This window comes from Coturnix japonica, chromosome 8 (assembly GCF_054131305.1).
Source record: "Coturnix japonica strain WE chromosome 8, WE-NBRP24, whole genome shotgun sequence".
NCBI classification, from domain to species: domain Eukaryota; kingdom Metazoa; phylum Chordata; class Aves; order Galliformes; family Phasianidae; genus Coturnix; species Coturnix japonica.
Genome location: NC_140670.1, coordinates 19,454,328 through 19,482,014, shown reverse-complemented (window position 1 = coordinate 19,482,014; position 27,687 = coordinate 19,454,328). Strand labels below are relative to the sequence as shown.

Genomic DNA, 27,687 nt, shown 5'->3' with positions numbered 1-27,687 from the left:
TTGAAAAGTGGTGATGCAATTTTACTCATTGTCAGGCTTAGTTTTGTCTTTGACCATTTGGCAAGAAAGCATACTGCTACTATTTAGCAAAGAGATGGTGAAGTAAGAAGTAACGCAAACTGTGCTTCAGAATCCTAAGGTTTTGTCATGATAGAAATTTTCTTCATTTCACATCCTCCTAACTTTTAAATTCCAGATAACCACGCTTTTCATTCCAACCTAATGACCTTAATCACTTATTAAACTACTTTTTTAGAAGCGCTTAGGTTAGGTGTCTTTTCACAACATATTAATCAGCTAGTACTCTATTCCCAGCTGTATATTCAGCATAGTTTCTGCAATAAATTCTGATCTTTTATGTATTATAGATGAAATAAGTTTGCCTGCTTGCAGCTTTTCTGCAGTAATTCTGAGACTTTCTTAAATTAGCTTAAAACACTTTCTCATTAAAGCTGGTGTTACCAAGGAGGACTGAAAGGCTGCAGCTCATTAGCTGCTGCTCAGTTATTAAATGGAGGGGATTCAGATAAAGTTGATAACCTGATATCTTTTAAAGTGTCTTGTTTATTCCAACACCTGCTCTAGACTTTAACATGTTTATATTTATGTAAGCACAACATAAGAGAATGTAATGATACATTTGTATGGCATTGATGTTGTTTGAAAACCAGCAAAATGACATTCTTGTGGATAAGAAATCATACTTTGAAGGCACAATCACAAGTTTGTTTGTTAGCATTACTAACCATAGAAGGGAACTCTGACTCTTTCATAAAGCATGCAGGTCATATCACTGTCTCTTTTGAGGCCACTGGAAGTGAAGGAGTCTAAGACTGCAGTCTTTTTTTTAAATGTCTACAAAAGATGGGATTGTACCTAATGCTTGTCTCACTGCCAGGACTTAGTTGTAAGTTTAATTATTAAGGCAAGAATTTAAAAAAAAGGGGGGGGGGGGGGGAAGCTGATATCTCAAGCACTTTTTGTATTTTCAGTTTCAGCAGTCCATTTCAAGTTACTGAATTTTAATACAACTGTATTTCAACACTGCAAGAACTATGAAGTCTGCATCATACAAGGATGCCAGTCTAGGAAAGCGTATGGATTAATACAGCGTATTAATAAATCCTGGCTTTCACATATATGGTTCTTTGTAAATGGAAAGTGAATTAAGTGCTTTTGATGTGACGAAGTGTGATTGGAAAGAAGCTATACTGAGCCTAACACAGAATCACAAGGTTGGAAAGGACTTGCAAGTCCTGGTCCAACCATCCTCCCATTTCTGTTGCACTACAAGCCACTAGCCTGTATCTCATAGCTCCTCATCCAGATGTCTCTTGAACGCTGCCAGGGATGGCAACTCCACCACCTCCCTAGGCAGCCATTCTGCTGCCTGACTACTCTGTCACTTTACACAAGGACAATTTCTTACAATGTAACAATGACTGAAAGATAGCTCTTATCAAGGTAAGGTTATATTAATTGAACCATTCATGATTCTTCATCACTTATTTGCTTGTGCAACTTTCTTACTCTCGATTTTTATGATCTTTTGTGCAGTTATTTGCTCTGTGCCAACAGCTGTTTTACAGATGTTTAGGCAAGCTATATTATAAACTACTTTAACCATGCAAAGACATTATGGCAGGAAAGCATAGCGCCTGTTATGCTATAAAAGAATCATGATCAACTGCACAAATATTTAGAGAACTGGCTGCTTCTGTTTGGCAGCTAATGCTACCATGAATGATATGTTGTCCTCAAGACAAGATTATGGGGAATATTGCTGTCCTTGTGATATCTCTGTAATAAAGATGCAAGTGAGAGATTACAAGTAACGAAAATGTGGCAGTTCCATTTTAAACTGTCAATCAATTTCTTAGTTTCCACATCTTGTATTTGCTTGAATGGATAAGATTAGAGTTAGCAGTTGGTTTTATTGTGAAAATGATTAAAATTATGTAAGAAAGATACACTATCTTATAACACAAACTGCAGTGCATAGCAACACTACTTGTAGCAGTTCTAAATCTTTTCTTTCCTCTAATTTGAAAACCATGACAAAATTAGGTAGCCTAGTGGATCTGTTCCCTGCAGTAAAGAATGGTCTTGTTGAAAGTCTCCATGTATTAAAGAGAACCACTGTCACTGGGGAGGTCCATTTGAGCTATTTTCAAGGCACAGTATAAGGTTGAATAGTTATGCATCTACCAGACAAGGACAGTGGAGGGATTTTAAAAGACTCAGAGGAAATTAAAACAAACAAAAACAAACAAATAAAAAAAAAAACAAACAAAACATGATACCTAACAAGGAAGAAGAAAAGCCATAGGAATAGAGAAAATCAACCTAACTTTGATTCTTGGAAAAAAACAAAACAGACTGTCAAGAGCTGGCACTTGGAGTCATATCACACACCTGTGGTTTCCTTACTGAGCAAGTGCTGTGGAAAGGGGAAAAAAATATATGCTAACATAGACTTTAGTATCAAATGTTAATTTCTTAATGCAGGGAAATAATTATTTCCTCTAGCCTATACCGTAGGAAGCATAAGTAGTTGAAAAGCTGTAATTAATTAAGTATCAATGCTTCATAGCTACTAGAACATAAGTGCAGCTAAAGGTGGATCTCTGCTCTGACTTACGTGGTCAGAACATACAGTATCTCTGACAAACAATCTCAAGTGGATGTCAAGTATAAGGACAGGTGATGTATCTCACTCATCTCTGAGACCTGAAGATCTCAGGCTTTGAGAGCCAGACAGTTCCCATATGTTAGTAGCTCTCAGTGGATTTCTCTCCTAGGTTCCCCTTGAACTCCTGTGAAAATATGAAGTGGTTAAGAAAGGAATGTATCAGGCAATTCCAGGTTAATCTATCTGTTTCCAAAACTATGGGTTTTTACAGATGATGCACATGATGCTGCAACACTGTATATATGAAGTCTGAGGTAACCCAAGGTAGGGACTAAGAGCTCTTCAGAGGACAGCATTAATATTCAGTTTGTCAAGAGGAATGAGCTGAAACAAACAGGACAAATGCAGTAACTATTACAGGTACAAACGATCAACCGTCTAAAAGCAAAATCAGTAGTATGACAATTTATCAAATTCTCAGGGAAGTTTCAGAAACCGAGTGTGATTTGTTATCCCACTTGAAAGATTGCACAGCAGTTTTACACAATGAATAAACAGACTCTTATGTTTTACACATATTTTTTGCAATTCTAGTCAATAATGTTTTAGCTGGACTACGACATGTAATTTCAAGTACTGTATTTCAAGAACAGTTTGAGCTTATGTGAATGTAGCAAACCTTTCAGATTTCTCATCAAAATAAGCCAAGAACTGGGGCTATGTGCTTTAGCAAAGACCACACGTGAAAAATGATGGAAAGAAATCTTCCTATGCTTAGTGAGAAAAGTAACAAGGTTAAAACTGCAACAGGAACTCTGACATACATAAGGAAAATCATTCTGGTGGTTGGGTAAATCTCTGGTGGTTGGCTGTAAAATCTCCACAGGGACAGAGACATAAAACTGTCTAAACCATTCCAAGGACCTGAGTTCATTTCTGTTGCCTGTCCAGCCAACTGGCAGCCTAAATGTTTCAAGCTGAGTGAGGAGTCTTAAAATGAGAGAGCGAGGCAAATAGCCTCAGAACATCCTTCAAGGCCTAGGACTTTATCAAGTCAGTGTCAGCTTGCTTCATGACAGAAGTGCAGCCAGGTTTAATTTCTCTAATATTCTCAAAAGTAGTGAGCAAGCACAGTGCATTAGCAAAAATTCAAGTTTTAATAATGTAACAAGTATGATCTGGTCAGTATCATCTCATTCAATTAGATGGAAAACTATGCAGCCTAATTTAGGTGTCTATGTGTCTGGACATGGCTTATGAGAAGCTGTAAGCTGCTTCTCTTTAATTATCTCATTTCAAGTTATAATGTAACCAGACTCTAAACAGCTACAGATAACAAAAAACATGAGCAGTGGGGGAAATAATTAATATGATTTAGCATTACACTTGGGAAGTCAGAGGGTTTTACATCATAACTTAAAGGAGTTATCTGTAATTTCTCTCACTGGTGTTGCAAGGATGGCTTTTCTGTTTCTCTCATCTTCTATGCTAGCTGAGCACAAACTTTCTCTTCAAGAAGGAATGTCAAAATTAAAGCTTTTATCCTGATTCTGACCTGAAGAACCTCTGCTGATCTCAACAAGTCACTTCTAAGATAAGATATAATGGAAAGCAAGGAAGCCAGTCTGTAAATAAAAGCATTCTCTAATCGCTGTCTGTGGGATATGAGAGAAAATGATGACATTTATGATTTCTGCACTGCGTATGATATTCTGATATCCTGATATCCTATAATCAGTGATAAACTCCTGAAGTCCAGGTACAAGACGTGTAAATGTAATACAGTATCTTAAGCTTAGAGGAAACAGGAAACTACATTTAGTCAGAAGAGTCTAGCTGGAGCTGAGACACCCTCATGAAGCTCTGCTTAGAGCGTAGCTTAACAGAGATCATGACTGTCTGAACAACTCACTCTTATGTGGATTCTGTACTCACACATGCACTTGGCTTACAGAGAAATGCCTCCTTTACTGTATGTAATAAGAAGACTGTTGACTGAGTAGTATAGCTTCTTCCAAGCATGGAAACAGAACAACTCCAGTCTAGGAGCAGAACAGCTACAAGTATGGCACATAAAAGAAAAAGAAATAAAAATAGAAAGCTAATCTGTGTTGAAACTTACGCTGAAACTCTTATTATATAGACATAGCTTGAGTCACCTGCCAGCTTAAAGCTTCTATTGTGAAGACAAAGGATCAATATTTCTAACACAGTGAACTCATAATACTCAGCAAACAGTAAATATACATCACACCTGTTACAAAAGTGAATATTATTTACTTATTGTGACATGGGTGCGTGGAAGTACTGCCCAAAGACCTAAACAACAATTTCTATGCAAGAGATTACATAAATAAGGTGAAAAGCTTTCCTCAGTCACGTCCAAATGAGAGGAAAAAAAAAAAAAAAAAGACCATCTCTAGCATCACCTAGCCCAGGAGGTCCCTTTCCATGGGAGTGTTTCTTATGCACAAGAAATAAATAAGCTGAACTACCCCCACCTGTTATGACAGTTCTTGGTTGTCATAGGAACAATCTGAAAAACTGAGCTTGGCTTATGCTATCAGGTAACATAGCACTTACTTGCCACAAAGAAGGAAAGACTAGAGCTTTTAATCAGGACCAAAAAAAGAAATAAAAAATAGAAACAAGACATGTAACCTCTGAGACTAGCTAACGAGCTCCTCAGAGATCCCTACTGCTTTCATTCAGTATAGAACTCTGAGATTGGAGTTGCCTCTCTTCTGAATGTAAAGTAGGTTGAAAAATGATGCATCGTAACAGGTTTCCAAGCATTTTGCTAATCACTTCCTGTTCATAAGCATACATGGACTCTATACTGCACAGAGCACCCACCTATTACAGTAATGCAAGAGTAGATATATTGAGGTTACAATTCCTCCCTTCCTCAGATTTCACATAGTGATGGTTGCTATGATTGTAGCTATCCAATGGCAAACATAGCTTTTGTAATTCATAGAGGGAAAAGTATTATTTTAGCTAAGTGGATCCATTAGACCCACAAATAATCAGTCTTTATTTTACAAAGAACTCCAATTCATTTGATAACATCCCACTGTCATGATTGGTTTTTTTATACACCACTGCATTCCCCTTTTAAAGCATTTTGTGCAGACAGCAGTGAGAAACTTGCATTCATACTGAATCATGAAGCTGTCTGAAGTTATACAACTGTTTACACAGTTCTGGAAAATATTTCATTTTCTTTTACGAGGCATTATCTGCTTGTTTTTGATCCTTCATATGCTTCACTCCCAGCCCAGAGTGTAAGCAGGAAGGCTACCTCTAGTGTTTGAGCAACTTTTCTCATCCTGAGAAAAGATGGTATTTTCTACTTATGTCTAGATTAACAAGGCTTCTTCTGCCAGAACTCATACCATGGACAACAGGTACAGGACAACTCTAGCTCAACCTAGTGTAAGAATTCCAAGTTATTGTACTGCGACATCTCCCCTTCACATGGCACTACAGTTAGGACATGCAGTGCACAAGACCACACTTCAAAGGTCCCTGATGAGACATGAGGAAATCAGTAAATCCCTCTTTTTTACCTTAGGACAGAGCTTGTTTTCCTGCCTCCCAAGACGAGCTTGCCCAGCTGTTCCTCCTTGGGGAAGCCCCCTCCTGGGGCTTCTGTTTCACCCTGTTATTGTGCAAGTGCTTTCAGCAGAGGGGAGCATCTTGGAGCAGCCTGCAAGACCCCCCCTGCTCACCTGGCACCCAAAGGGCCCATCAGGCTGCCATGAGAGAAGTGGCCAGGCCCAGGTCCCCTTGGCATGGAGGTGCCACTGCTCAGCCCCACGCCCTCCCTGGGGAGGTGTCAGGAGGCCCCACACACACCCAGCCCCTCGCTGCCTCCCCAGACATGCGGCCTCACCTTTGTATGAGCTGTGCTGTGTTTACCTTCCCACTTCCTTGTTGCACTGCAGTGCGAGGGTCATAAACTGTACGGCTGGCACAGCCGAGCCCTTGGCAGCACAGACAGAAGGAAGAAGCGGAGGGGGATGGCAACCAGCTCCCCGCCCTGTGTCAGAGCACCCCAGGTGCCACCGTGGTGGTTGGGAATGCAACCCTAGGGATGGTGCCGCTGCCTAGGGCAGCACTCTGATGCCTAGCAGCTGCCCTCATGGTCAGGGCTGGGTGCACACAAGGGGAGAACAAGACTTACTTCCCATTCTTCTCAGACTTCAGGGGTGGCAACATGACGGCTCTGCTTGTTGGTGAGTTGTCTGCACTGGGCTCCGTCTTCCTGCTGGCCTTAGTGGGCAACATCTGGGGCATCTGCCTGCTGGTGTGGCGGCAGCAACGGCTGAGTGCTGCCAACTACCTTGTCCTCAACCTCTTTTGCGCCGATCTGCTCTTCATCACCGCCATTCCATTCATTGGCATTGTGCGCTGGACTGAGACCTGGGTGCTGGGCGATGTCATCTGCCACATGCTCTTCTATGTGATGACCCTCAGTGGCACCGTTGTCATTGTCTCCCTCTCAGCCGTCAGCCTGGAGAGGGTTATCAGCATCGCTCGGCTGCACCACACTGCCTTCCGACGCCGCAAGCTGCTGGCTGCTGCCCTCCTCATCTGGGGCTTCGCTGCTATTGTCACCCTGCCACTCTGCTGCTTCTTCACTGTGGTGCAGCTGCCCAGTGTCACTGGTGAGGTAAGGGTGAAAGTTGGATGGCCACCCAGCAAGTGTGCTTGCCTCTGTACAAAGTGGCCATGCATAGGTCATAGGGTCTTCATTCTGGTATTTTGAAATGCATGCAAAAGCACATCCAATGTGACACTCAAATATGTTATTAAGTCTGCATTTTCTATCTTAAAGTTTCCATTAGCATATGATATGGAAATTACAGCAGCAATTAGATTGTGAACAACTCATCTAACTTATCTGTTTCTACATATGTGGGCTTTTAAAAATATAAAGTAATATATTAATTGACAGCTTTGCTTGAATAGAAAGTTTTTACAGATTCAGTAGGCTGCAGCCAATTTTTCAATGGGGTCACAGAGAGATAAATAGAACATAATAGGAAAATAACATAGAATGTTCATTTTCTTCTTTTTCCTTTGTAAACAGGAGATTCACATTTGTACCTTGGATTGGCCCAGCCATGCAGGAGAAATAATCTGGGATGTGACATATGCTGTTGCTGTCTTTTTAATACCAGGATTAATCATTGTCATCAGTTATTCCAAAATCTTACAGGTATTTTTAAAATTTTGCTATAGAACAAATAAACTAATTCATTAGGCATCAGTGTATCGTCATTGTACATAAATACACCTAAAGAGTATGTGCATTATTTGCTCAGATAGAAGAGCGTGTGATATAAAACAAGGCATTTTATCCTGTAAATAACAGTCTGTACTTTCCAACTAGGGACATAATTGAATAGCACATTACTGAAAGACCAATATAAAGTTCGTCTTTCATTTATATATAGTATTTAATACTTGTATTCATTTAAGTGTTACTCATATTTAAAGACTGTCAGACTCTTAAATGCTTAAAGAATTAAGCATCAGAAATAATATAAAATTGGATCTTGCATTCCTTAAGCTTAAACTACAGGGACTCATGAGGGAGTGGTCGGAAAGCAAAGAAAGGTAGAACTAGAAACCAAAATTCTTCCCATTTTAGATCTAGTGATTTTCTGCTTTGTGCCTATATTTGTAGCTCACAGATTTTACTTGAGTACTCATACTCCTCCACAGCTTCTGACTTTGCAGACAAAGACTGTAAACTAAGTACTCTGCATCCATGTTCTTTCTGAGTAGGTGTTGAAATACAAGGTCAAGACATCAGGCATCACAGTGTAAATTCTAGATACCTAAATTCCCTAACAAAACTTTGTTCATACCCCTTCCTATTCCAAAAAAATAAGTGGGAAAGGAATTAGAAAACTACAAACTAAGTGCTGGAATGCCTGGGCTTTTTGTGTTTGTTTTTTTTTTTAGTAACAACAGTATTATTGGTTCCTCTACTAGGCATCTCAACTCATATTATTTATAAGGAACATTTCAGGCTTTTGAAAGAAAACTAAAACACACAGATTATTGATCAAGGAATTAATTGGTGATGTGGTGAGCACCAGGGCCTGTGAGTAAATGAGGCAGAGCTAGATGTAGATGTTACCATGAACCTATGACCTACGCTCCAGACTCTGCATGTATTGCTATTGATTGGGCTCACAGTCAGAATCAGAATCTCTTTGTTTCCTTGTGCTCTAACCTCATTACAATCTTGAGGTAAATGCATAATGTAAACATTTTCTAGTGAACTAAACTACTTCCCCTTTGCAACCTCATACTAGCTGTATTCCGAGCCTGTTGATAGAATTGCAAAACAACTGCATACCAAGAAATGCCACAGTCCCAGGACAGAGACCAGGGCAGGAACAGTGTTTTGCTTGTTCTTGCAGATTTCAGATTACAGCTGGTAGATTTAGAAGACACAGTGGTACACAGGGACCTAGAAGCCCCCAAAAATATTCAGGATACTGGATTATAAATCAGCCCCATACTGCTATGTTCGCATTTCTTTTCCACCTTGATAACACAGATGCTAAATAGTGTTACCATTCCTCCTGAACTGAAAAAGGAATGAAGACCATAGCAGGTTCCCATATGTTATAATCGGATCTTCTTTCTCATACTGCTATTCAGGAAGCAACCAGAACTCAGCTGCAGAATATCTTAATCCCTGAGTCATTCCCAAGAACAGATTCACTTTAACTTTGTGAGAACACTTTGTGATAACAGTGCACACAGTATGATGCTGAGTTACTGGAATCACTTCAAAGCATTTTTGTATTCAGATAACACAGCACCAATGATGACAATTCACTACAAAGATAAGACCTCTAATTTTATGAGAAATGTACTCTCCAAAGGTACCTAAATTTAATTGGAATCTGAGTATTAATTTTTTCCAATATTTCCACAAAGGACAGATTAGAAGGCATGATTTGTTAACTGATTTTTTTTTGCAGTATTTCCTCTCTCAGGCAAGAGCCAAACTATGTGGATTTAGAGAAGAAGCAAAAACTAGTAAAGAAATTAATGTTGGGAGGATATTATTTGCATATACATGACCTTTAAGTTTCTGGTCTTCAGAGCACAGTCCAGGTGCCCACTGTAGTTATCAAGATTCATTTTGCTAGCAGACCAGAAAGGGATTCAAAACTTATCATTATCACCTCATTTCAATGGAACATTTCATTAAAATGCAGTCCTGGTGATTCCTGCATTCTTAGTTCTAGCCTGTGCAGCTCCATCAGGAAATGAGGGGAACTTTTATAGGACTGACTATAGTGACTATAGTGACTATTAGTCCTTTGTATTTTACACAAAGCATGTCCCTACTAAGGTAGGCATTGTTTGCTCAGAGAATAACTCTTGTATTGGCTCCTTCGGAGTTACCCTGATTTCTGGATTTCAAGTAGGTACTGCAGGATATGACCAAGCTGCAATAGTTTTACATATTTAAAACACCAGAATCCTCTGCCTACAGAAGAAGCTCATGAGACTGTCTTCTTCTCAGGCTTAACAAGTACCGAGAAGCCCATTTTTCTATCACAGGTTTTGATCTATACACCTACATTCTGTTGATAACTTTGCCAGAAGTCCAGATTCTTAAATAATACTTATTCCAGGCCATCAATCTCTGTGAGAATGTCAGAAAACTGCAGAAAGAATAACTGAAAGTCTATAACCATTACCATCTTTACCTAAAGAAGAAAACCATTATGTGTTAGTGTTTGCATTTAACTTACTGGTAAAGGGATATGTCACACGTACAAGCAGAAAGAAGGTTCTTACTCTGTGCAAACATCAGTGAAGACACTGAGAGCAGAGTCCTAGATTTAAAGTTTTCTGCAAGCCCCCAAGATTCAACATTCTATCTAATGACAGATGTTACACACCCATGAACAGTATATTCACCAAACTAACTGTACTCTGGTCTACTACGTCAGCCAGTAAGTTTACAAGACACACAGAGACTTCCACAGTGATGAAAGCAGCTGCATGAATTCAGATTAGTTCATAGAATGCAATTCTGATTAATGACTGAAAACCTAAGAGTTCTGACAAAACTTAAAATCCCATTCAAATTGAAAATATACTACGATTTAGTTACTGTAATACATTAATGCTCCTTTTAATACCTACCCTACAATAGCAGCATAGCAATCATACAGTTAGATTTGGTTCATTCTTGTGCATCAACAGGAGTGTTAGCTATGTTCCAGCTTGCATTTACGGAAAGATCAATAGGTTTATTTAGATAGAGCAAATGAAGTCATAAATTGAAGTTAATGGGATTTCATGAGCAATTAAGGCTCTATTTTATGCTGAAGTTTTATTGCTTTTGAAGAGCCAGGCAGAGAACACCCGGCTTCAGTAGCACTGATGTGAATTCACAGCTAAGAGGAAAAAAAACTTTGCTAGTAAAGTAAAAATGTTGAAATGAAACCATTAACAAAGAAACAAAGATAAAATTCTGCAATGCCTTTTTTTGTAGTCACTTTTAGAAACAGAAACATCATTTACCAAGATCTATTTTTGCACCTGTAAAAATATACTAAGAATTTTTCTATTGGTTTCAGTGAAAGTTACTTTCTTCTCTTTTACTGCAGATTACAAAAGCATCAAGAAGAAGCTTAAATGCTGGATTGGCCTACTCAGAAAATCATCAGATTCGTGTTTCCCAGCAAGACTACAAACTCTTCCGAGCCCTCATTGTGTTGATGATCTCCTTCTTCATCATGTGGAGCCCAATTATCATAATTATTTTTTTAATTTTAGTCCAGAGCAACAAACAAGATATAAATATTTTGCCATCAGTTTTCTTCTGGATAGTGCTATTTACACTTGCCAACTCTGTTGTCAACCCAGTTTTATATAATGTTGCCCATTTCAGACGTAAATGTCAGAAAATTTTCCTCTGTTGTACAGGGAACCCAGTAAGGACAGGGGCTGGTTCAGAAACCTCTGCAAGAAGTAAACGTGAACAACCTAAGTTGTCTGTCATTACCAGATAATTATTTAAAGTCTGAACTGTGACTCATTTTGGATGTCAATGTTTATAGTATCCCAGTCTGACTAGGTTATCATACTATAGTATTATATGCTAGAGGAGGCAAAAAGAAAAAAAAAAGGAGTATTCCAGCAAGTAAAATCCTCTTGACTTCACTGCTTTGCCTCAGTAGGATTTGCACAATTTAATCCAATGGATTGAACTCTCCTCTTGTACTGGAAGAAAATGAAATATGGGAATGAACTTGGTGAATGTAAAATAGCCAAACTAAGTCCTCAGTGGAATTATATTTTATGGGAGTACATTTCCAGTTGGCAAAAATGTTATTAGTTTTAATAAAGTCATAGTGAATCTACATCAAGAGCAGATCTGTAATGTCCTTACTCTTTATTTTTACCGAGATCAACTTTATACAGAAAATGTACATCTTCAGAAGTTTTCTGCTCTTGTAGACTACCAGGAAAAAAAAAAACCACCTGATTTTACAGTTAGATAACCGACTACCTGCAGAAGGGTTTGGCAAATGAGACTACAAGCCTCTATTATCAACACATGAATGATTGTTTTGGTTCCACCTTAGATTAAATATATGGATATAATGCCTACTAATTTATAAATGAAGTATAAATAAATGTTTACTTGTCATGTGAAAAATAGTTGTTTTTAAAATATGCGTTTTTTATGACTTCATAAAAGTAAGCAGTGATATATACTGCTACTGGAATTGTTCTCTCACTTCTAAAATGCAATTGGAAAAGACTTTCAGTATTTCCATGGGGGTGGGGGGGTGGGGGGGTGGGGGGTGGAGCGGGAAGATGACAATGTACTTGAAAAGAAAGTAGAAGTTTTAGAAGTAAATACAAACATTTTGATTTTTAATTAAAACACTATTAGTCAGAAATTTAAACCAGTAACAAAAAAGAAGTTCTTAATTGTTGTAATCTACCAGCAATTTAAAATAGTGCATTATAAAACAATTTATTATTAAAACCAATGCCTACATATGTACAGATGTGCATACAGACAATTTGCACCCCCTGTAATCCAAGTTTATTAAATTGTTTCATTGGTTTATTAACAAAATGAGCTATGCAGTTCAGATAAATATATTTGAAATCTAAATGAAGCCATCTAAAATCTTTTTAAAACAGCACCTGATCAGTGTTTTAACTTTACATCCATTGTGCTGCTACGTGGTTTCCTTCCATACTTATGGATCTCCTTAAGAGCAAAATCCTGAAACACAAACAAATGAATAAATAGTTTTTCAACCACATTAAGCAAAACTGAAATACACAAATAATGATCAAACAATCCTGAACCAAACCAGTACTCAAACTAGCCTAACATACTGACTTTACAGTGGAGTAGTACTTTTTTGAGTTTGACAGACATGCAAGGAGCCGCTACAACGCACATCTCTCAAAGTCACAGCATAGCAGCTGCACAGCTACAGTTCATCTTTCATTTCATACAAAAACCTCCTTAACAACCCTAGGAATCTCATTAATACTATTTTTATTTTTTTCTTTTTAATCTTCCAAAGTTTTAACTCTTGATAGGTGTCACTTGAAGGGCAAAGAAAACAAGAAAGCATCCTACACTTTATGCAATAACACACATCATTAGCTTTCTCACTGCTGCAGCAAATGAAGCAGCATTTTAAGGATGTTGTCTGATGCATCATATAGATGTCTTTCCTGAACATTCAAGTCAGAATTCAAGAGCATCTGAGTGGTTATATTTTTCCTGTGAAGCTTCATTATCAAGTGGGTATCAAAATCTTGTTTCATCTGCCTGAAATTTCTCTTAAATTTGACAGTCCTCAGTACTTCTATGTTGCTTCCAAATTCTCATTCAAGACAAAAAATTTGTTTTTATTGTTGTCAGGCACTTTTCTTGTGGGAAGTATCCTTGTCCCTGCCTACAGCAGAGGGGTTGGAACTACATGATCTTAAAAGTTCTGTTCCAACCCAAACAGTTCTATGATTGCATGATTTTTCTGGGTCACTAATAAGGATACTGAACACAGCCAAGCTCAGTAGATCTTTCATACACCTTGATATCTGGATACTTTACTACATGGCAATATATTACTCACTGTTTGTAAATCAGATGAGCAGGTAATAGAGACAAGAACTGACTGTGTTCACCTGTTCTGACTTTCTTTCAAATACATAAAAGTTCCTTCAGTCAATCTCAGTGTACTCCAGCATTTCATTTAGAAAAGCCTTTTTATCTTAATTTTCAGATTTCAGTGATGATGACCATACATTGGCTCTTGGCAAACAGTTCCAAAGGTTAATGAACTTTGGAGTTAAACAAATGGCTATTTATTTCTGCTCTGAATGTATCCAGTTTAAAGTTCCATCCATTTTATTTTATTATTCCTGTGTTTGCAAGTCCTTTACTATCCAGTTCTCATTGCTTGCGTGGGCAAGCACAGACTTTGCTCAGGTCAGTCTTTAAACTCTTTGTGATGAGAAAAACATCAGTCTCTTTGAAACACTCACTACAAGACACATTTAACAAACTTTCAATCACTTTCTTTGTTCTTCTGTGAAATTTCCAATTCATTCTCATACCCTTTCTAGTTATCAGTATCATTAAACATGACAGATCAAGCAGACCTATGCCAAGCACAACAGCCTCATGTAAGCATGTAAACCCATATCTGACACCCATGATTTATGCATTCAAGAATCACATAAGCTCTTTTGCCCATGGCATTATGTTGGGTATGCTGCTGACTCACCAGTAAACGTTCTGCAGATACCCAGTCTTGCAGAATGCAAAGGTAGGAATGGGGGATCAATGCTATTTTCTTTGTCCTAAATACTCTGACTTATTTTTTTCATTCTTCACTACTGCATTTCCTTCATCAACTGCTTTCAAGGAAGTTAAGAACTCTGATTAAAGAGATAAAATTTCTCTTTACAGCAACTAAGAAGTTGCTAGGTTTAATCATATTGCACTGTTTTAATTGTTTTACAGCTTCCTTTAATTATTGTTTCAGCTGATACGACATGCCACATAAAAAGCTATACACCTTGGCCCTCCTATAGATAAGGGAAGTAAAAGTTGAAATGCACTTATTACAAGCTCCAGTTTTCAAATGACAATATTAAAGCCACTAAGTATAAAACTTAATGCATTTGCTATTTAAAGAGACTCCTAGTATTTTTCTCACTAAGCCCTGAAACAAAATTATTAAAAAATAAATAATTCTTACCATTATGCACGATAACTCTGTATTTCCTATCCAAGCAGAGGTCTATCTGCCTTTGTCTAACAATTTTCTGTGCCTCTGGAGGCAATCCCTTGGGGTCCCGGGAGAACACAAAGGAATAGCTATCAGCGCAAGTGCCATCTTCATTTAGCTCACGGCAGGAATAATGAAGAGCATATGTGTCGTAATCTGTGTCCACTACCCAGTGATCATCATCTGGAAGAAATCACAGCAAAGCAAGTAAGTTACAGAGACATGTAGATCACTGTCATAATTCCATATCTTTAATACAATAACAAAAGAAGTTAAAATGAATATTGGTATGAATGACAGCAAATGAGCTGTTAGTTTATACCTATGTCTTGTATTTGATTCTACGTTCAAAGGGGAAGTTTGTTTGTTTTAAAAATAGGCATATATGTTAGGGGCTATGATGAAGAGAAGAAGGAAGGGTTGGCACTACTGCTTCTCCTCTAACACTGGCACAGAACATGAGTGGCATGAGAAAACAGTAGTAAACTAGTAAACATCCTATAAATACAGTTCTGAAAATTATTATAAAATATGGCACCAAACACAAAAACAGAACCACGTATTAACTACTGTGAATATTAAAGTTTTCTACTTTATCAAAAGAAAATGGTATGTTCAAAATAGTTAATTAAAAAAAAAAAAAAGGGCTATTTGTTATGTTCCAAAATAGTCATAAATATTCCCTTCCAGGAATGTAACTTAAGTTAAATATATAAGGTAAAAGATTAATACAGTTGCTATTTGAATGCAGTTCTCTTCCCTCTCTCTCCTGTGGGAGGGGACCACAGTTTTTAATAAGATAGAGCCTGAGGTCAGTCAGCAATTCGAAGTATCCATGATTCATCAGCATGCTTTGAGATAATTCAGCAACAATTCAAGAGCAATTGGCAACCAAAGCATTTTTTTAACTGTGCTTTTGGAGAGAGTGGAGCTTCAATCACTTCCAAATTCCATCTGCTGCTCTTGGAAACAATCCATAGAAATGTCTTGAACTACAAGTAACTGAATGCCTACTTCACCCAAGAAACTAATTTTGCACAGTGTGAAGATGACAGGAAAATATGAATATATATTTACTGTACAATATTTGTAAAAAGAGATAAATCTATGCATTTCTACATATGAGATTATGCAAAAGAACAGTTGTAAAATCCTCTTCCCTACTAGACCAAGTCTGACATTAGGCTTTTCATAGAGAGCAGGAGCATGAATAAAATACTACAAAAATACTACCTTTACCATTTATTTCTTCTAAACACTTTAGATTATACGATTGGGTGGTGAACAAAATAAATATGAAGATATACAAAGGCTCGGTCTTCTCTTGCTTACAGAGAACCAGCCAGATGTCTCATAAAAAAATAGTGATCACCTTGTTCACATTAAGACTTTGCTATATTATAGTTATTGCATGCTTTAAGTGTTCAAGAAATCCAGCACTGCACTTTTTTCTTCCTCAGCATCAACATTCAGTATAATCAGCCTCCCAATTAGCTCCACATCTTCTATAGTTAATTACTCACTTCCTTTCTGCAGAAAAGAGGCAACACCCCAGTACTTCATCTTGAATTTGGCAGGATCCTCTGTGTCAGTGAAAGAGCCAATCATATCAGCACAGACATCCCAGTTACTGCAGCCAGGGAGAAAGAAAATACCATGTTCAAACCTGACAGCAGACTTGGCGAGACTGTGTGACTAGCACAAGAACAGCAGGCTGAATTCAATCAAGATCAAGTAAAACAGAAGGGTATTGAAGCAGAACAAGAGGATGATTGCAAACAGCTTACTTGAAGAGTCTGACTCTGCCCTTTGCAGTGGCACTCATCTGTCCATTCTCATCTACAGTGAACTGGGCCACCACGTTGTCCTGCAGAAACAGCCCCTCAGGATCTTTTTTTGCCATGGCGTACCAGGTGCCACTGTACTGCAAGGAAATGAAAAAGTCTGCAGTTAGACCTAGAAGTATGGAAAATACTAGAAACAGACACTGCAAACTGGGGTAGGATGATAGAGGGGATGAAACCGATCTTTGACACCATGCCTTGAAGTTTTATCTATAAAATAAATCTAGCTCTGCCAACAGCATAGGACCACCAATATGTCCTAGTTCAGACAGAAGAAAGAACTGACTATTTTTCTGGCATCTTATTTCTGTTTGCAGTTTTCTTGTATTGATAGAAAAAATTGGTGGAAGGAGGATAGATACTGGCAGATCTTGACAGATGTACATATAAATATGTTTTCCTTTATAATTATTCTGAAAACACAATGCTTTTTTTTTTTTTTTTTTCCCAGAAAAAAAGTGGAGTCACTATGCTCCTTTTCTATTTAGACCACAGAAGTTGAGAGCAGTCTCCTAAGCTCAGTTTTTGCAATATTCCTGTATCGGTTGTATCAGGATCCAGTAGTACTATGAAGGTACAGGCAACAATACACAGTCCCACTGTTTTAAGGATTGCAGTCAGAGTGAAAACATAAACACACAGTGCCAGCTGTTGTAGCCCAGGAAGGACAGCTAGGCAAGATATCACAGATTCTGAAGAGAAAGATTTACCCTGTTCTTGTCGAAGTTCTCCTTGACTTTGAAGCTGCTCACACGGCAGTCCCTCTCTGCCATGCTGCTTCCCAGAAAGGCCAGTGCCAGCAGCAGCAGAGCTCTCCTTCTGTAGGCCATCCTGTCCCTGCAGCAACAGCAAAGAGACAAACAACATCAGATATGACTTCTGTCAGACCCCCAGGGAAGGGAGGAGAGCTGCCCCAACAAGCCCCAGGGCACTGTGCAGTTTTCCTTGATGTGTCTGCAGGAAAGGTGCCCAGTTGCCCACAGCCCACTGCAGCAGACCCCTTACTGACAGCGCCACTCTATGCAGCCTCAGAAGAGCTCTGCACTGGTGGCAGTCACCAGGATGTCCGGACAGGGAATGCTTTATGTAGTCCTGAGGCTTTCGCAACCCCCTAGGGAACAAAGCCAGCGTTGGAGGGGGAGCAGGGAGGCAGGTTGATGAAGGCTGCAGTCTGGGTCCCCTTCACAATAGCCTCTTGCATAACATCCATGGGCTCCAGTGGTCTTTGACCCTTATCTGTAGCCAAGCACCTCTAGGATCAAAAGCAGCCCCAGTTTGACCTAACTCAAAAGGCAGAGCTCTCACTGTGGGGGTAGGGGTGTGCACATATGTGGCGAGGACAAAGGGAAGGAGAACCACCCCATCTTCTCACAGTGGGGGAGCCAGCTGCCTCCACCTTCTCTGCCATTGTACACACTGCAGTCCAAAGTCCTCCTTACTCAATATGCTCAACCCAGTCACAAGGTGCAGGCTTGTTTCCTCCACCTCTTCCCCAAATTCCTTTCCTCTCTTTCACTGATAAACACAGGAAAACATCATACTTGCAAGTTTCTGTTAACATCTTTGAAATCCTGGTCATGCCAGAGCTGCTTCAGATCCCCATGATGGGTTCACTCATGCAACCCAAGGGACGACTCAAAACCACCTCATGCCCAGCTCTTTGGGTCAGGAGCTGGGGCCCTGCAGGACATCAGGAAACCAGAACACTTCTGTGTGGTGCCTTGAAAGTGATGGGACGTGTATTTAGGAGCAAATATCTGAATGCATGTACACACCGCTTTTGCCCCCCTTGACAACAGCTGTAAATTAGAGCTTCCAGAATTTCGATTTTGTTTTTGGCAAACCCAGTTATATAAACCATTATTTTTTTTTTCTCCTCTCCAAGCAAATTCTGCTGCCTCTCAGTCAATATTTGTACTGCAGTTTCAACATCTTTAGGAAGCATTAGAGAAAACCTGTTAATTATTTTCTAGATATGTAACCAGAGCAGGAGAGGAATGATGGTTAACAAGAGAACTCATTACCTACTTATTTCACCTCTAGTTTTGAAAGTATAAAGGCAGAATTCTACTAGTTGAAGGGCCTATGTTCATTATTTTAAGAATTCAGTGAAAATCTAATTCAAATAGGGAGACATCAATGAAGTGTACAAGTATTACAATAGTAGCTGCAATACAGAACTAAAGCGGTTTATTTAACACGATATTTCCCAAAAACGTTCTTTAAGCTTCTATTCACCTCACATATCCAAAAAATATCAAACTTCTTACTGTTACTGCCCTGTACAAGCTTTTTCACATGAAATACAAACAGTGCACAGACCGCTGGGTTTATCTGTTACTGTTTCTTTCCTGCTCTGTATTGGAACCTTGTTGCACAGATAGCAATGTATTTCTGTTCACTTCCTCAAACATCAAACGTCTTCAGCTGCTCCAAAACTATTCTGAAGCCTTTGATTCCCTAAATATCATCAGACTCTTTATTACATATAATACTAAACTTGTTTTTGGACTAAAGAACAGATTTAACACATGAAACCAGGAAACGTCAATTGATATTGTCTTAAAACTTCCAAGAGTAGTCTTCCAAAAGGCCAATATTTCCATTTTTAAACTAAGTTTTCAAGTTTGCTACTTTCCACACAGACTGAGGAGTAACAGAAATCTATAGCTTGAAAGCAGCTTCCAAAACCTCACCCCATCATCTAGCAATGGTGACGTCAGTTCTGTAGAGAGATTTTTACAAAGCATTCACAAAACATACATTAGTTTTAATATATGCATTAATCCTATTTACAAGATCAAAATCAACACAGACTTTCTTCTTTCAGTGTCCCACAACTGATAGTAAAAACAAAGTTTATCGCATTTATATTTTCTTTCAAACCAAAGAAAACAATTCTTTCTTAATTCTCTGCCAATTTAGGGAATGTTTTTATTTCTCTTAATTTTGTTCTCTTCTAAAATCTGTATACAGCTTTATATTCCCAGAAAATGTCCCTTCAGGATCATATCTATACCCAAAGATTTTTGTCAGTAACATAATTAGTCATGAAAAATCCATGGTAAATGTTTTCAAAGGAGACTATTATCCTATATCCAAAAGAATCAAAACTGGAGGAAGTTTGGCTGCCTCTGAAAATCTAGGTCACTAGTCCTGTGATACTTACTGCATGTTGTCATCAGCAGCTTGACAGACAGGACACCAACCCAAATTTCACCAAAACAAAAATTAACTTCTGCCAATAATTTTTAATAAGATCAGTTCTAAATGTGTGTGAGAGCCATTAAAGTCTCTTAAATCAGTCTGAGGTCTTCGACAAAAGTAATCAGAAGCGTAGTGTTTTGTATAAGGCATGGCACAGCATTGACCTCTGCGGTATTTGGCAGCTCATCTCGTGGAGGCACTTGGCAAAGACTTAGTAATTGCAATTATAACTTAGCTATACTTCCATCTCCACCTGGTTGAGACACAATTTATATTAATGAAGTCTTTCTGCAACTACAGTTAAAGCACTTAGTTGGTTCAACAAGACACAATTTTTAGGCAATAAGGTTCTTCCGCTAAGTCAATTACACTGCAGTCAGGAGTGTAATGGAGGGAGGATGGAAGGTTACTTGCAGACTAAAATCATTATGGCAATTCAAGGGTGAATTTGCTCTAAAAGAGGTAGCTATGCCAGCACAACTATGTAAACAGCGTAAACCTTGCCTTGGTTAATAATCATTTGGATCAACTTGGGAAATGAGGTTGGTTTAGAAATGATGCCAGCAAATGATCCACATCCACATCTATGGAAGCTGGATGCAGGCCTTGCAGATTTGTACTTCTCACGTAAACTGAAAGGAACAGAATTTGGGCCAGAATTTCAAATGATTCTGAAATCAGTGTGTGTAGATCAAATCAGTGGCATCAAACGATTGCCAGGTTCTGGGAAAGCAGAGACAATTAAATTTAAAAAAATAAAATATCAGTAGCACATAAATATGAGAATAACCTTTACTGTAAAGCATAGGTTAAAAAAAGTTTGTGTTAAGCTGCCAGGCTTGATAAATTTCATATATGACTTCCCATTCTGACGTATGAAATGGGCAACATATTTTGAATATTCTGGGAAGATTTTTCAAATGAGGTGTGTACTTACCAGAACTGTAATTAATTGAAGAGGAAAGAAACCTTTTACCTTTGAATTTTGCCAAGAAGTCAACAAAGGGGTTAACTTCTGACAATGATTTTGCAGCTAAAGTATTTTTTACATTAATAGCCTTTAAATTTCTGTGCTATTTTCCATTAGGAATAGCAACAGAAAATGCACAGAAAAGCTGTGACTTTCAACAGAAATAGCAGAAAAAAGCTTTCATCTTAGGAGCTATTTTAGTTTAATTTATGAATGCATAATAAAAAAGTATGAGTCAAATTACTATTGAAATTTTTTTTGAACTCTGCTTCATTGAAGTTTTTAATATTTAAAGAACTAGAATTTTATTGGTGGTCACAAGGATAAGTCAGTTTTCAGGAAAAAGCTGACTCAAACAACTGGTAGTAAGCAATGGAGTATCCATTTCTAACCAGACTGTGCACCAGTTGAAAACCTCCTGCTGTCTTCCTATGGCTATTTGTTGAAAGAATGCAATCCACATCACGGGTATCCAATAAAGTCTTTGAGGCAGAATTTGCAGGGGAATGAATGAGTGCTCTATGCAGTGAATTTGAGTGCAGCCACATCATTGTGGAACCAAGCTCACATGAACAAATGACAACAAATGGAGCCAAGGAGCACAGTGTACTTTGTAGGGACAGCTATGTACACTGTCACCATCACAGTTGCTCCCCTTGGTGGCAGTCTGAGTACAGAGGTCAAGGACAGAATCAAATTGAAAACACTGGTCTTTGTACCATAATAGACTGTGTGCTACATGTTTTTGTAATTTACTGATGTGATACTCTGCTTGAAGGAGTATATTTACATTGGACTCTTTATAAACAGTGTTTAAGCAAACCTGGTTTAAAGTGATAGCTTTTACTCCTCACTGAACCTTTTCCAGGGATTGTGATTCTGAATCTATTTTTCTAGTTGTAGTACTAAGATGAAATTAAACCTGAAGCAAAGATGTTCAGATATCTCTGCCAGCATGTTGGCCAAGTGATGTGGGAGGGGATGACAACAACAATCCAGAGAGGTGGGTGGATTGATGGTAACAAAGTGCTATAGGAGGATGTGGACAGGAGACCCTTGAAATCAGATATAAGGTCTAAACCGAAGTGTATGCACAGAAATAAAGGAATGCCTACAGAACACTATTGTGGAGGAGCTCTCAGATCTCTGTGAAATCAGCATGACAGCACTTCTCTTACCTACTTGTACACTAACACATGCAGAGTGTGGAGCAAGCAGAAGGAATGAGGGATATTGCAAGATAGCTCACACAGCTGGAGTGCTGGCTGCAAGTTCTGAAGAAAGGCCAGGCCAGGGTGGCAAGCAGGCTGAATTATTCTTCATGTGAGGAATGGATGGAGCTATGTCCTGAGATAGATGAAGCTCTGTCCTGGGATGGATGATGAGACAGCTGAACACTTCTGTGTTAGGCAGAGGGCAGGCCAACATGAGTGGCATGCCTGGTGTCTGTCACAGACCATTTTCTTCTAAAGGCTCACTACTGTTGGCACTGGTCCTCACTGGGAAGGATCACTGATCAATGACTGATTTCGGTTGGAAGGGTGACACAGCAAGGCACAAGCAGTCTAGGGCAGGGGGGCTGAAATGTTTTGACTATAATCTCCTGACACACGTGATTGAAGAAGCACTGAGAGTAAACACTCTGCAGGACCTGATTCTTACAAATAAGGAATAACTGGTTGCTGATGTGATGTCTAAGGGCAGCTCTGGCTGCAGTGAACACAAGATGGTGGAGTTTAGGTCCCTGGGAATGCAGAACAGTTAGCAGGATAAGAACCCTGGCTTTGGCCTATTCAGGAATTTACCTGGAAGGAGACAAAATCAAGTTCATATCGCACATAATCAAGGGAAGAAGCCATTTCAGAGCTCTCTTTGGATGGTCTTTTTGTTAGAAATCTTCAGAGACAATACAAAAAATTACAAAAAAAACCTACAAAAACAACCAAAAATCCTCAAAAATCTGTATCCCTGCTTATTTGATCTATACTCAGACACGGATTCATGAATGCATTGTATTATGATAAAAGACTGCTCAAATTTTTGGAGAAAAGAAGAATGTAGAAGTTGTCTGCGCAATAAGGCTTAATTGCTAAGGGCAATGCTCTGTCTGAGACTAATGAACCCTCCCAGACTTAATGAACACTGTGCTGCAGTGACGATGTAAATGCAATCCCTGTTCATGTGTCTTTAAAGAGCTTAGAGGAAAGCACAGATATAAAGAGAAGGGTATAAATCCCCAGTGTGCTGGCCAGTTTTCAGGATGGGAAACTACATGCCAGCAGCTGTGTTTTCTTTGTCATTTCTGTTACTCTTAACTTTCTGCTCCAAATATTTTATAGAGTAAGTACATGCCTGGTGCCAACAGTAGGTACATCTAGCATTGGAAGCAGGTGCCTGTCAGCAGTAGCAAACTGGAATATTTAATAGTTTTTAGCAAACAGTTACAGCTCTGCTTGTGAAAGCATTTTGGAATTCTCAAAGGGATAGCAGATGTTTTGCTCAGAGGGGAAAGGAAATATTTGGCTACTGTATGTAACCATACAATAAGGAGAGTAACACGCCAAAAGCTTCCACACAAGTTAAATCTGGGTTTGAGCAGGTTTACTGTCATTAAGCTACATGTGGCTTATCTATGACGCAGACCACAAGGATGGCACATGGTGGGTAAACCCTGTATTTGGTGTTTCTTACTGATGAGTGGAAAAGCAGCTGCTCAGGGAAAGGAGCTGGTAATTGGCATGCAAAGGGTGGGAAACCTCTCAAAATCAGCTCTCTAATTTCATTTTTATTATTTTTATCATTTATTACTAATTTTTAAATTAATGTGAGCACTGCACTCTACAGATGTTACACGTATGAAGTAACTGTGGCACAGCACTATAACCTACAGTGTAATACCTATAGGATAAATAGCAATCAGATAGGTGGTAGCCCAGTCATTCAGGAAAAATAAATAAATAAATAAATAAATATTTCTGAACTGTATATTCTCCTATATGGCAGTAATGGCCACAAAATCATCCACACAGAAATTCATGCAACTGAAATAAACACATCTGATCTGTATTTCTTCTGAAAATCTTAACTGAATTAACCATAGTAACTGCTATAAAGATGGACAGATACACTGAGATGCAAACACTGAGGTGAACTGGGAAACCTTATAAATACCTTAGACTTTTACGTGCTGCTTGCTTCTATTTAAATAACGTGTCTACCAGTTATCCTTCTTAGGAGTTTCCATGTATCACAAGGGCTCAGCAATGGTCTACTACTAAGAACTACTCCATAAATAGTTTTGATTTCTGTAGTGAATGTGAACATCAAAGGAAAATGACAGCACATATATTAAAATCACAAAGTAGATATGTTGTCAGTATTCTCTATAATTAATTTGCAAAAATATAACACCATTATGTTTTAAACTGAAACCACCTCAGCATGGACAAAGGTCAAGGCCAAATGCATATTAATTTTGCCTTGAAATGTTCAGTGAAAATGACTGTGCAAGATTAGCTTCCAACGTTAAGTATTCATGCATAAAACAGACCCTAAATTAAAATGAATTTCCTTAAGAGCTGATATTATTGACCTTAGCACAAGAAATATAAAAAATTATACTAAACATTTTTTCACATTAATCTCAAATACAAGTATGAACGTACTTTACTAAAAATATAATATTCAACGTTGTGGAATATGAGAATTGTGAAGGTGGAGCAGAAAACAAATGCCTTATTCCAGCACAGAAACTTTGAACTTATTAGAATGACAGTGCTCCAACATGATTAAATGACCTCATTTACAAAAGTCACTGAAGTACTAATATGAGAAAAATGGAAAGGCACCAGTATGGAGTATTTTCCTAACTCCAAAATGAAGACTTCCATACATGTAAGCCAAACTGTTTTTAATTTCTAAAAACTCAGTTCAACTTCTTGGTTTTTCTTAATATTAAAGATTACTCAATATGTACATAGAGTCCATTATGAAACATAACATGATTTAATTTAGCAATTACTAAAAAAAGCCAGCTTAGCCATCTTCCAAACAGAAACTTCATTAAGAAATTCTATCAGATTCTGATACTTCTTTCCATGACATTTCACAACCACTTAACAGAATAAGAGCACAAATCTAAGAGTGATTCTTCATTAAGAGGAAAAAACAGAGATGATTATTTAAGAAAGATTACATTACAGCTCCACTACATCTGAAATTTTATCAGATGTATTTTTATCAATTTTATCAAATAGATCTGAAGGTTTATCAGCTCACATGCAGTAAAGTCTAACTAAAATATGGTCTTCACATGTCAACTCAAAGTACAAATAGAGTAATTTATCATTTGTAAAAATCATCAGTTATGATTCAGATGTGGTGGAATCATGATAAGCAATCTAATGTGTTCTATATTTTAAAGGATGAGTACACACAATAATAAAATGATGGAAAGCTTACGAAAGGTTGACTTCTAGAAAACCAGAAAAGAAATCAATACTTTTAAAACGAAAACATTTATGTGCGTCTGTGTCATTGTGTGTAAACACCATTTCATAACACAAAGAAACAGTATCTGAACACAACGAAACAGTATCTGTGCTACTGTTGAGCTGAGACAAAGAAACAAAATTCAAAAATCTTTTAGTCAATGAAAGGACGACAAACAAATTCATGTGGCTTGAAGAAGAACCAGAAGTTAATGCTGAACCTGCATTTTTAAGGATCTAACTGAAACAACACGAACAATGCATTTTTAATCAAATGTATAATTATGTAAATCCTCAAAAATCTCCAGTTTCTAGAGTACTGTGAACGTACCCAGGCTGAGACTGCCTGATTCAGGTAATAGACCAACTATTATGAGTTATGCTGTCAATCTAGAGATGAATTATGAAGGAGTTTCTAATGAAGTCTGTCATTATTGTGCAATATTTGGGACATGCCATTGTACATACAAAAATGGTAATATTACAGGCAATATTAAGACAAAGTTGTACTTTGATAATTACTCCTCTCAAATTAAGAATTGCCAAAAAGCATGTGATCTTTTTTTCTTATACCGAGAATCTCTTTCTGCTCATTTTGATCAGTGTAGATACCAGAGAACAAACAAACAAACAAGAAAAACCAAGATGAATTATATTGCAGCTTTACTGCTCTGCTGGTATTTAGATCTATTCCAGTGAACCCAGCCAGTTTTCTCATGTAGCCTTGCAGGTGTTAGCCCCTAAAGTCAATAACATTTTTCAACATTCCTTTTCCATTCACAAAATGGTTTATGCTGAAAGCTTCTGCTAGCCCAAGCAATCTGTTTAACCCAGGCCACCTAGAGAAAGTTGCCCAGAACCATGTCCAGATGGCTTTAGAAAACATCCAAGGAGGGAGGGTCCAAATCCTCACCAGGCAACCTCTTACATCAGTTCATAGACTCAGAGTCACCAAGGTTGGAAAAGGCCTCCAAGATCACCTACTCCAACCATCCACCTACCATCAATATTCCACTGCTAAACCATGTCTCTTAGTACCGTGCGTGAACATTTCTTGAACACATCCAGAGACAGTGACTGCATCACCTCCCTGGGCAGCCTGTGCCAGCACCTGACCACTCTTTCAGAGAAGAAACTTTTCCTAATATCCAACCTGAGCCTTACCTGGTGACTGTCACCTCCAAAGAAAGTGTTTCAAAATATACTGATGGAACATTGGGTTTTGTTCTGTCACTGGGACCCACTAGAAAGAGCCTGACTGCATCTTCTGTGCACCTTCCCTTTACAGAAATTCCACATGAGTGATTGTGAACTCCCAATGGTAGGAAACTTCAAACATACCATAAAACTACAACCAACCTTAAGGTTCCCTCTTCATGCAGCATCTGTCAGTTATTACCATTTTTTCTGCCACTTAAAAGAGCAAAGATCACCCACTTTTTCTGAAGAAGGCACACAAGAAATTACATTGCTTGCAGGATCCTATCTGATCGTTTGTGCTTATGGACTAAGAATTTTCTTGGATTTAGAACTCAATTCTGTATTGGAGCTATTTTCTGGCTTTACTGTTTTATTTGGATTATTTGGAAAGAATACATTTACATATAAATCATTTTTGTTTGTACTTAAGCATATTCTGGTTCTTTTACTTCATCATCACCTGGGCAAATGACTTGGCAAAGCTTGGACTGTTTCAAAGTCATTTGAAGTTGATGCATTTTATGCACATTGAGCTTGACAATTATTCACTTTCAGTAATATAAATTCAATTGCCTCTTGACTTATTGAAGGAAAACCAAATTTTGCAATTAAAGAAACCTGTAACATTCTGTTTTTCTCCCTTCAAGCACCTGTCACAAACACACGTGTACATGCACATGTACAACGTGGGCTAAGTATCTAAGAGGAATTTCTGAAATTAAGTTTCAATGGAAAATATTGGGTGTATAATTAAATATACTTACTGCAAATGAATGAGAAAACTTACATGAAAACATCTACATCTCAGTCAATTTGATACAGTCTAAGAATTCTTTGGTTAGTTTCAAATACTAAAATGACTCCTTTGGGATTTACGAGCTAAGAATGCTTAGGGGTTTAGTGTCCTGACATCTCTTTAATTAGCAGTCTCCAAGATCTCACACTAAGAAGACACTAAGCCAGTGCCTTCTGTCATATCTCAAGAGTTTCAGAAGGCTTGGAAGTCACGGAGGAAGGTGAA

At 38.2% G+C, this 27,687-nt stretch overlaps 2 protein-coding genes across 3 annotated transcripts; one reads left to right on the top strand and one right to left on the bottom strand.

Moving 5' to 3' along the window:
• Window positions 1-6,641: 6,641 nt before the first annotated feature.
• On the top strand, window positions 6,642-12,930 carry FFAR4 (free fatty acid receptor 4). Its single transcript, XM_015867144.3, has 3 exons — window positions 6,642-7,310; window positions 7,731-7,859; window positions 11,293-12,930. The coding sequence occupies exons 1-3, from the start codon at window positions 6,780-6,782 to the stop codon at window positions 11,695-11,697; spliced, it is 1,065 nt and encodes a 354-aa protein (XP_015722630.1). The 5' UTR covers window positions 6,642-6,779; the 3' UTR covers window positions 11,698-12,930.
• On the bottom strand, window positions 12,539-17,859 carry RBP4 (retinol binding protein 4). Of its 2 annotated transcripts, none has more exons than XM_032445287.2 (6): window positions 17,805-17,859; window positions 17,510-17,636; window positions 16,743-16,879; window positions 16,479-16,585; window positions 14,926-15,138; window positions 12,539-12,929 (listed from the first exon to the last, which is right to left on the bottom strand). In XM_032445287.2, the coding sequence occupies exons 2-6, from the start codon at window positions 17,627-17,629 to the stop codon at window positions 12,916-12,918; spliced, it is 591 nt and encodes a 196-aa protein (XP_032301178.1). In that variant the 5' UTR covers window positions 17,630-17,636; window positions 17,805-17,859; the 3' UTR covers window positions 12,539-12,915. The 2 variants fall into 2 exon arrangements, with proteins under 2 accessions (XP_032301178.1, XP_015722632.1); XM_015867146.3 differs by having other exon boundaries at window positions 17,809-17,859.
• Between the last annotated feature and the right edge of the window lie 9,828 nt (window positions 17,860-27,687).